Consider the following 11,069-nt stretch of genomic DNA (forward strand, 5'->3'; position numbering starts at 1 on the left):
AATCAGGTATAAATAAACTTAGCCCTTAGTCTGAATCATTATTTTGTATTTTGAATGAAATAAAAACAAAAAAATAATCACCTGACTGGCGGTGGAGTACATTAATCTTTCTCAAATGACGAAAAACTCAAAGTAGACCAAAATAAGAAGTAACTGGTCTGAAGGAAAATGATGTCTATTCCACCACTACTACTGCCAATACTAGTTGTAGTATTAAGTTACTGTAGTGTATTTTTATTATTCTGTTTTATTGTTCAAATCAAATGTTACTACTGGCTCAGTTTCACACTTACAAATGCAACTTTTTGAGATAAAAATGTGTTTATTGTGTTTTTCAAGGAAACACATTTTGACAATTTCCGACTCTGGTAATACGAAACGTTCAATATCTATGCAGCCTATGATGTTGGACCTCTCTATATTAAAACACACACACACACACACACACACACACACACACACACACACACACACACACACACACACACACACACACACACATACATACACGCGCGCGCGCACACACACACACATCGTCATGCTGCAGTGCTGTATGGTTTATTGTGATGTTTATTGTGTGTGTGATGCTGAGTCTCAGTTTGCAATAAAGTCTTTAGTGAGAGGGAAAAAAAGCTCAAAGTGGAAGTGACGTGCTTCCGCCTTTTGGGTCTCACGTCGAAGATCGTCTCTTTTTTAAACAGAGAGTTCACTCGACATGTTTAAAAACAAAATCAGGCTGACTCTGTTCAAAAGAAAAAAAAAAATGGCGTCAAGTGTTTTCCTTTATTCAGCCACTTGATGCTGTCAGGATGAACTTGACCAGATCTCTGACATCTGGGATTATAAATGTTTGATCTGACTGAATTTCAGCAAAGAAAAAAGATACTAATGCTGGTGTGCATTTACAGTAAAGTGTAAATCTAATAGTTTATCTAATGCCAATGCGGTTGAACTTAAATAGCTCCTGATTTGAAAATACTGGGAGGTGAATTGACATTTGTAGAATAAAAAACAACTAACAATATCTTTCTCTTTACAGCAATGTATAACCTCACTTTCCAAAAGACAAATCACTGTAAGTAAACATTTTGAACTGTCACAAAGCAACAACAACAACAAACAATATGTGAATTAGAAAGTCTATCAAGAATAGATTACTACTGAGCACGTTGTTAATCTTTTGTCATGTTGACTCTCTAAATATAGATACATAGATAGATTCAATCCAAGTGATATAATCCAGATGCACAGATGTAATCCAAGTGTCACCAAGGGTCCTGGGATATTTTTACAGATTCATTTGTAACCCATGGTAAAAAAAAAAAAAAAAAAAAAAAAAAAAGAAAAAAGGATTAAGTGTGTTTCCACTTAAACACACCAGGCAAGACAAATAGCTCCATGCATTTAAATAATGAAACAGACACTATTGAACACCATGAAACATCCAGTGATGTTCATCTACTTTTAATCTTGTGCAAGTTAAAAGAGTTGTTGATGTAGCTCAGTGCAACATTTTAATTTATGTGTAGTCAGTGCCTAACAGCTTATTATAATACTCTTTCTAAAAAATAAGGTTTTAGTATTTCTGATGAAGTTATTTTGGGTTTGAATCCACACACTTGCCTAGTTTGTTAATTATCTGGCCCAGCATTGCCTATAATGACCAGATTAATGATAATGTTAATGATAGAAGGCTAAGATTATTATATCTATATTTACATTTTTTAATGATTGCTGCAGTGGGAAGTTTTAGGGCTGTCGGCATCAAATCAGGCGCTGTGTGTAAGCAGCACATAGCACACCTTCATTTTGATCTTTTTTATTTTTATATATTTTTAAGATTACAAATAAATTTCAAAAAAGAGATGACGCTATCACGTGACTTCCCAGCTCCGTTTCCCGCCGCGCTTCTCTTGTGGTTCCCGGAAACAGACACAGAGTGGCACCTCTCTCTCCTCTCTCTCCTGCTCCTGCTCCTGCTTGCAGGGAAAGTGGCCGTGTTGCAGGAGAAGCGGGCGGCTAAACAAGTGAATTTGATGTTGAACCGAGCGCAGCCGGCGGATTACAAGTTTGTGGCCTCGGGTTGGGCCGCCGCGTGTTTTCTGTTTTTAGACCAAACCTCCCGAGCTGCCCGACAGGTTGGCCATCCCTGCTCTCCTCCTCGTCGTGCGGTCAGCTTTCAAAAGTTCCGCCCTGTGGACAGACAGGTAGCTAAATGTGGTGGTGGGTGGTGTAAGCATGATGATGATGATGATGATGATGATGGTGGTGGTGGAGATGATGATGGTGATGCTAGCCCCAGAAGCCCTGCGGGAGGACTGGGTCTCGTGTGCACTTGCATCATTTTTTATCCTCTTCTTGCACATTTCCAACAGCCATGTCATTTATTTTGCTGCAGTGCACTGATTTGCAAACTGCAGCAGAAACACTTTCCCTTTTTAAAGAGAAATCTCCAAAAGCTTCAATTTTTTTTTTTTATTTAACCTATCCTGATGAACCAAAGTAGGGTGATCAATAGCAGCTGGGACCTGAAAGAATCAAGTCTTTGGTGATATTAAAACAGTCAAAAATTGATCAAAAATCACATGTGAGGCAATTATTACTTTTCTTACAAGCCTAAGTCTGCACACTGTACTCCTCAGCTTACTTCAGGCTGTTTTTGCAATATTCCAGTGAAATACATGGAATAAATTAGGACCTATTTCATTACAATCACTATTATAATTTACCAATACACCTCTATATTCTGTGCATGGAAATATTCTGTTATGGTAATAGTGACTGTGTGGTCATATGCTTAGTCTGCACTCCATCATATGACACCATCCTCTATATGCACATATGACTCTATGCTATTGTGCCCATATTAACCCAGAAGTCCTGTCATGTGTCTCTGGACTTATATCACCAAAACACACAGCTGTACTTTTTTTTGGCACTGGGTGATTTTTTTTTTTTTTTTTGGAAAGGGATTCTTATTTTGTAATAATTTGCTACCATTCCTGAAAGTGGTCTACCAGCTTATCAGTTTTGGTGAAAAGGAAGACTTAAGGCAGTTTTTTTTTTTTTTTTTGTGGAAAAGAGCAGCTTGGTGGATGGAGTCCTCCTCAGTCATTTTCTTGGGGCTGTTTATTCTGTAAACTAAGCTGCTGGTCTCCATCTGTAATGCTGTCAGCTGTCAGCAGATGGCAGTGTAGCCTCACTTGTTAGTGACTCCTGTGGGAGCTCGGAGGGATGCACAGGATTTGTAAAAGAATTTGTTGTTTAGAAATGAAGGATGTTTTAGTTCATTGTGCAACAGACTCATTCTTGTCAGAGTTTGATTGCGAGCGCTAAAATCTGTTTTATGCATCTGTGCTTTGCTGTCATATCAGTTAATTACCTCTTCTAAAAAAAAAAAAAAAAAAAAAAAAAAAAAAAAGGATCAAAAAACCTCTGGAAGTGGACTGTTGCAACACTTCAAGACTGAACCTGTAATGATTTTATTGAACTTGATTGCAGACACTTTTGATGCTCAGTTAATTAGGCTTTATTCTCCTTCACAAGCCGAACGCTGTGTGACCTTTGAGCTTGACGTTTTTCTGGACATATTTCCAGCCTATGAATCATGTTTAATGTGTGATCTCATTGTTAACGTTGCAGCAAAATGGGCCTGTACTTTTAGTTGTGGTAACCTGCAACTACGTTATTTCTTTTTCCCCTGCAGATCTTGGTGTATAATAATCTAGGTGCATGCACTAGTATTAAGAAAACACCCAAATTGATAGATTGGATCTGAAATGAAGACTGGTAATTCCCCAGAGAGCAAGAGCACAAGAGTCATTAGCCACAGACCCACCAGGCAACAAGGCTCTCCACCTCCCCACTCTGTTTGAGCAAACAATATACTAACACAAATTAGGACTTGCTGCTTTGTGTCAATTGAGAGTCCAACAAAGATGCTACACAAAGTGATATGTCATTAGTGAACAGGTGGGGAAAGAGAACATAGAGCTGTTGCCTCTCCAAAAGTAATGAAGAGGTCTCCATGGTGACCGGGCTGCCGGTTGCGGTCCTTTCGTCGGGGGGCAGTAGAGATCAAAGCCGGCCGTGCTTTCCCTCCAGACTTTTTGGAAGAACAATCCTGGTGTAAGTGGAGGGTTAAATGCTCGGAGTTTAAGGGAAAAGCCCCTCATTAAACCTAGCCAAATCTCCTTCAAGGCCATTCTGTTGAACACTGGACACGTTATGCCTATGACACCGGCGAGATGGTCCCGAACAGACGAAACTCTCCACAGACACCAAAAAAAAAAAAGAAAAGAAGTAAAAAAAAAAAAAAAAAAAAAAAACCTTCAGCCTCTTGTTTCTGATGCTGCCCACATCTCAGAGCCAGAGCTGCTCCACTGAGAAGGAATAGGCATCTGAATTTGTGGAGAGATTCATTTTGTTTCAGTGTTCAGTGCTTGATTAGAAAATATACAAATACAAAAAGCCCATCTTCTTAATCCTTTAAGATACGGTTGATTTTGTATGTGTGGTATCTCAGATGAGGCAGAAATGAGGTTCCGGTGTGTTCCTCAATTTTAAATATTAGGCGGAGAGTAGAAATGGATGCAATAAGCAGAGGTTTCTGCATTTAGTATGATGCCTAATAATTCTTAGTTATAATTTACAAGGAGAGATTCAGCATCAGAGAATGTAATACCAGTCCTTAAAAAGCTGAAATACTCAATTAATTAAATGTGGCTTGTTATTTTCTGTGTGAAAATGTTTTTTATGGTAATTCTGCTGCATGTGTCGAGAAATACTAAGAAACCTCCATAATGCATGTGCTTTTTTAATTTTCGCTATAATTGGTAAACTGAGAGTGGACGTGGGTTTTGTCAGTGACTATCTTTGTTGTGTTGACACCAACTTTTCACAAAGTGCTCTTTGCTGACACCGGGCCTGTTGTTTTGGTCTCTGCCTCCACGTTGTAAAAGGATTAGCCGAGAGTCTGTTTTTTGGGGTTGTTGGTGAGCACCGGGGTGTGCCCAGTTTAGGACAGTCCTAATTAGATTACTGTAACCCTCATATGAAGGGCGACACCCCTGGTGGTCCAGTGCCGCGGCACATGGGACACACTGGGCTCAGCTTTTAGACCGGGAGGTGGGAGAGCAAGTTGTCTGAAAGGCCAACCAAGGGGTGGGCTCTCAAATCCTTTTTAAGCCTTTTGTCATTCATACGGGGTTTATTTGTCATTAAAGAATAATCATTGGATGGGAGCGGCACTTGTTGCACAGTTGAGGTCTTGACAGTAAAAACATAAAACGCTTTTTTGCCTCATAAAAACATGGCACTCCTTGATATTTCTCACTGTCGTAAACATTGAGAAATGGCACATTGTGCACTCATCTTGTTTCTGGTCAGGTTATTGTTGACGTGACATCTGATTTGTCAGCACTGCCCTCTGTCGATTTTCTCTGGAGTTACGCTCCCATGTTCACGTTTGTCTCTCTTTAACACAAAACAACTTTCCTCCCTGCCTTTCATGTGACACCAATGTTATGAGTTATGTGTAATTTTGAGTGTCATACTCTCCAGGGAGGCCGAAACCCACAAAACTGTGTTCACTTAATGACTCTTACCTGCCCCCGCTAACTTATACACATTTCATTTATTATATGCACCGGGTGGCAGCCTGAAGGGGATCATGTGTTTGGTTGTCTGTGTAGTTTTCTGCAGCTAATCTCACATAACACTGGGCCTATCAGCCTAATATTCAAATATTGATTCAAAACCTTTGAAAAACCTGTTATACACATTATTTGAGTGCTAAGTCCTCAGCTGGTTTTTCCTAAGTCTGAGCACCGGAGAAAGGGAGATACGCAGACAGTGTCTCTGCCTCTTCTGCACTCTTGGACTCTTCTTGCCATTAAATGAATAAAGTCAGGCAACAATATCCTGATTACATCAAGTGTGTGCATGGCTTTTTCTTGCCAGTGTAACTTTTGTAGATCTGAAAGCACCTCTTGGCAGTGCCATGAAGGGCCTGATCATGTCTAAGGATTGGGTCTCCTGCCCTGCACCATCTGTGAGGACCTTAATAACTGGGCCGGTGATTTATTGCCTGTACTCAGCAGTGTCTTTTTGAGGAGAAGCCCAGACAAAAGCAGTGACCCTTGCCCTCCTGCTGTTTTTAATAGTTCTTTAGGATGTGTAAAGGGGGAAAAAAGTGGTAGTGTGGAGGCTGCAGCCTTTTCAGGAGGCAAAGTGAAAGAAGATCGAGTGCCTAAAATGAAAGTAGTTCAAAAGACCGTCGACAAATGAAGGTCTTACGGGAGCCAAAACGCCAGGTCTGTTAGGGGAATGATCTGTTTTTTTTAATGCCGAGCTCTGAGCCAAAGACTTTAACTTCTCATCACTCACTATCCCAAACACTCATATTCTTTGTGTGTATGACTCCAGTAATGTCCATAAGCCTTCAGTGACACGTTTCCCCTCCCCCGTCCCCTCCTGAGGGTGATAAGGTGCTGCTGGAGAAAAGCTGGCCTTATCTCTTTTCTGCGCTCTGAGGCCGCTGTGTTTTATGGGTTGTAGCTCTTTTGTTTCCTTACTCTTACTCCCTCTCCCTGATCACTTACACTCATTCCTCATGGAAGTTGTTTGAAGGCCTAGAATAGCTTTGGAATAGCCCCTCCCCTCTCCATCCCTCTCTCTCTCTCTTTCTCTCTGTTCTTCTATTCCTCTCTTCCCTCTTTATTGAATCCCGCCTCCATATCATTTATCTCTGCACCCCCTTCTCTCTTTCTCCTCAGTTTGCGGGGGCCTTGAAGGGGCATCCTCTTTTCTCTCCCAGCTGGGTTTGTTGACACACAGTCAATCTAGGGTTCTCTTTCACCTCCAACACCCCTCGTTTTAACCCCCCTCACTCTGCCCTCCTCTTTCCCTCAACAGTAAAGCTGCCACAGCTGTGGACTGTATTAGCATAGCTACTGAGGAGGAGAAAGGGGGGAGGTGGTGGTGTTGGGGGGGTGGCCAAATATATTACAGCCATTAGCTTTTGTTCAGGAGTTGACAGTTTTAAAACATGTCAGCTTTTCTCTGTGCAAAGGGAACACAAAAGAATGCCGTGATGATTTCATTGTAACAGCTTTTTAAATATGGGCCAGAGAGCCGGGAGGGAGAGGAGGGGGAGCAAATGAAAAGCAGTTTTATGTTTTCACTGCACTGAAAACAGGTGAATATCTAATTAGCGTAGTTAAAGAAAAACGAAAAACAATGAAATTAAAAAAAAAAAAAAAACTCAAAGGAAATAAGAAAACAATCAGCTCAAATTTGTAACATTGCTTAGTTTCCGTTATCTGACATTCAAATGGCATGTGGGTAATTTTCCTTTAAGTTAACTGCAGAGTGCAAAAGGAAATTGGCATCACAGCTCATAAATGATTAATGTTGAATTCATGCTGCATGGTTTGTTTTTTTTTCTTATCATCAACAGGTGTTGGAATGAACAAATCCAGGCCCGGCGGGGATAAAAAGGCCTCCCAGGTTCCTCTGACCAGGGTGACTCGCAGTTCCTCCTCCCAGGCCAGGCACACTGACCCAGTCAAGCCGCAGGACGCTGGGCCTGGCCCTTATGGAAAACAGCGCAAGAAGCAGACTGACTCAGCCCTCGCCCAGGACCTGAGCCAGATGAGCGTCAGCGGACAGGAAGTTTTACCTACAGGGTGAGGAAACTCAATAGAGAGCATCAACTGTCATGACATTATTTTGCCTTCTTTTGTTTGAGATCAGATTATTCCGAGGACAGTCTTGTAAAACATCTCAGAAATCTTTTTTATGTGCACTCTCTTGGCCGTCTCTTTAGTGAAGAAAACATGTTTGAGAGTGCCGGCGACCCTGTGGCGGCCGGTCAGCCCTCTGGATCCAGATCTTCTCAGGGCACTCCGTCTGCATCAGTGAAGTCCTCGTCCCGGGGCGGCCTGGCCTCGGTGGCCCGGCTGGTGAAGCTGGGCCGCTGTAAGAACATTGTGGTGGTGGCTGGGGCCGGGATCAGCACAGCCAGCGGCATCCCAGATTTCAGGTTGGTGTTTACTGAGTTGGCGCTCTCTGCGATCTACAGCCTGGACTTCATCACTCTCTGCTGTTCTGCTTTATCTTTGCATTCTAATTGATTTCCATTGTAAGTTGCTCTTTGACAGGAGCGTCACCTAAATGTAAAATCTGCCCCGTCTCACCTGCAGAACGCCAGGAACAGGTCTGTACGCTAACCTAAAGCAGTACAACATCCCTTATCCAGAAGCCATTTTCAACATCGACTACTTCTCCAACGACCCGCAACCTTTCTTCTCGCTGGCCAAGGAGCTGTACCCGGGCACCCACCGGCCCAACTACATCCACTATTTTATCCGCATGCTGCATCACAAGGGCCTGCTGCTCCGAATGTACACCCAGAACATTGACGGGCTGGAGAAACGTGAGTCTGGTCTTCACAGTCAGGTTCAGAAAACAGTGAGATGATCAGTAGTGGTCTTCATTTCTGGTTAACTTTGTTCCTTTGCGGAATGGCTCAGAATTTGCTTGTTCTCTCCGGTTACCGGCGGTAATATTTCCTCGTCTTCTTCACAGTGTGCGGCATCCCGGATGAAAAACTTGTGGAGGCTCACGGTAGTTTCGCCACAGCTTCCTGTCACCTGTGCTACACTTCGTACCCTGCTGAGGAGGCAAAGGTACCGGCCAAGGGTCAAAAATCCGTCAAAGCTCGAGGAGGTGGACATTTCCTCTAGGGCTGATTATCACCACTGATTATCAAATCGATTCAACTTTCAGTTTTCAGATTTCAGTTGCAATACCAGTTTTGCTTCGATATGAAAGAGATTCTTTGAGAACTAATGCTGTGAATTGTGCAAGGAACCCCTAAGACCTGGTGCATTATTAAAAATATCACGGCATTACATTAAGGTACCTTTATTTAACATGACCAACACGCTACAGCAGTCAACATAGTATAGTGCAGTTCTACAGGATCCGGGAGAAAACATTAAAAGATCGATTTAGGGATTGAATAAATCGTTAATCAGATGGTTATGATGAAAATCGGTTTCTAGATTAATTGAACCTAGCCCCAGTAGCATTTGATTTTTTTGACCAATCTTTCTTTCATTCATTTCTTTTGTTACAGACTGCCATAATGAATGACAACGTCCCCATCTGTACATTCTGTGCTGCAACAGTGAAGCCTGACATTGTGTTTTTCGGTGAGGACCTTCCCCAGAAGTACTTCCTGCATTCGAAAGATTTCCCCAAAGCAGACCTGCTCATCATCATGGGCACGTCTCTGCAGGTAAACCTCAGCCTTGTCATAAGCAGAGTCTGCAGAACTGAACACAATAGCTTTCCGCCACATGATCCTGTGCATTTTGTCTGTGGCGTAACGTCGAGGACGGTTGTGTCTAAACCAAAATCCAATGTTGCAGATCGAGCCGTTTGCCAGCCTGGTGAACACGGTGCGCTCCACTGTGCCGCGGCTCCTGCTGAACCGAAACGCCGTGGGTCCCTTCGAGAAGGTTCCTCTGCGGCGAGGGGACCACATGGAGCTGGGTGACCTGGTCGACACCGTGCGGAGGTTCGCTGACATCCTCGGCTGGAGCCAAGAGATCGAACAGCTGATGAGGAGTCAGGAAAACGGGGTTGGTTTTACCTTAAGCTTGTGCACCATTTACTGTAATTATATTTTTTACAAATGGATAAACATCACTCCTTGCATAGGGCTGGGTCATATATCAATTTTACACCTATATTCTGATATGAGACTAGATATTGTCTGGCATTTCTGATATTATAATACCATAATGTGGCATAAGAGTTTTGTCTTTTTTTCAAGGGCAACATTACAATAAGGATGCAATTTTCTGAACTTACTATACTATTGCAGCTATTCTCTTTTTGCCTCCACCCCTTTGATCATCATATCCACATTACTATTGACTTCATATGTATAAGTATCTTTCAACTGCACCAATCCCAACAATATCGTCACAGTATCGATATCGAAGTACTCGGTCCAATGAGATTATAGTATTAGACTCCTCCTGTAGGCAGTTTACTAACCTTGTGGTAATTATTTTCATGTTTTTAGACATTTGGAAAGTAGAAATGGAATTGAAGAAATGAAGAAAGGAAGTCAAGGAGGGGAAAACTCTTGAGATTTGAACCTGGCTATCTTGGCTTGGCTATCTTTTGGTGCTGGTGTGATGATATAATTTCCCTCTCTGCAGAGCGTCCCCTCACTGGTGAGCAGCAGTCACTCAGTGAGCGACCAGAAGCCATGTCAGAGTAAACCCAACGGCCTGGGGAGGAGAGGAGCGTCGGAGCCACAAGGCAGGCTGCCTCCAAAGTCCAGACCAGGGGCTCAGAGACCTGCAACCAGTGGCAGTGACACTGACTCAGAGACGGACAGCAAGAGCTCCGCGTCGTCCAGCCCGAGCAACTGAAACTCACCTCCTCGTGATATTTCCCGGCCTTCGTAGCTCAGAAGACACTGGAAAGGTTTGAGAGTTTCTCTACATTGTACATGCAAAGAGGCTTCTGATGTTGTCTTGTATTCTGTGTGTCATTCTCGATGCTCGTTCCTGTTAGTGGCAAAGTGAAGTGCAAGGAGAAAAGTGTGTTCGAGTGTGTGAGAGCTTACAGTATGTCTGCATCTGGGAGCATTGCTGACTGCCAGATGCTGTGTGTGTGTATGCTGCACGTGTATCAAATACAAGCATATATGAAGCACTTAATTCCCACACACCAGTGTCCATTTAATTCATTTAAATGTATTTAAAATGCTTCACACTGGATACATCAGTAGGATTTTGGAAATGTTGATGTGAAATGAGTTCCATCGAAAACACTAAGAAATGTCTCTTCCCTGCAGCAGCAAGCTAATCCCAATGTGTATGCATGTGTTTGTGTGTGTGTGTGTGTGTGTGTATGTATGTATGTATAAGAGCCCAACAGACTTTTAAATTTGTTCTGTCAGTACAATACTGCGCACTGTTATATTAAACAATATTTAATAAAGTATTGTTTTATTTGTATGTTATCCTTTTGCCTTTTGTAGT

General features: G+C 42.4%; 1 protein-coding gene across 1 annotated transcript; it reads left to right on the top strand.

Moving 5' to 3' along the window:
• Positions 1-1,924: 1,924 nt before the first annotated feature.
• On the top strand, positions 1,925-11,050 carry LOC115360200 (NAD-dependent protein deacetylase sirtuin-3). Its single transcript, XM_030052927.1, has 8 exons — positions 1,925-2,207; positions 7,460-7,688; positions 7,829-8,044; positions 8,205-8,437; positions 8,590-8,690; positions 9,143-9,304; positions 9,438-9,650; positions 10,239-11,050. The coding sequence occupies exons 2-8, from the start codon at positions 7,468-7,470 to the stop codon at positions 10,452-10,454; spliced, it is 1,362 nt and encodes a 453-aa protein (XP_029908787.1). The 5' UTR covers positions 1,925-2,207; positions 7,460-7,467; the 3' UTR covers positions 10,455-11,050.
• Positions 11,051-11,069: the final 19 nt, after the last annotated feature.

This window comes from Myripristis murdjan, chromosome 6, assembly GCF_902150065.1.
Source record: "Myripristis murdjan chromosome 6, fMyrMur1.1, whole genome shotgun sequence".
NCBI lineage: Eukaryota > Metazoa > Chordata > Actinopteri > Holocentriformes > Holocentridae > Myripristis > Myripristis murdjan.

What these genes read in the sequence shown, in the direction of transcription:
- LOC115360200 (XM_030052927.1), top strand. Translation starts at nt 7,468, where the DNA reads ATGAACAAATCCAGGCCCGGCGGGGATAAAAAGGCCTCCCAGGTTCCT. An exon ending in CAGGAAGTTTTACCTACAGG is followed by an intron (nt 7,689 to 7,828) that starts GTGAGGAAACTC and finishes CCGTCTCTTTAG; the next exon opens with TGAAGAAAACATGTTTGAGA. An exon ending in ACCCTGCTGAGGAGGCAAAG is followed by an intron (nt 8,691 to 9,142) that starts GTACCGGCCAAG and finishes CTTTTGTTACAG; the next exon opens with ACTGCCATAATGAATGACAA.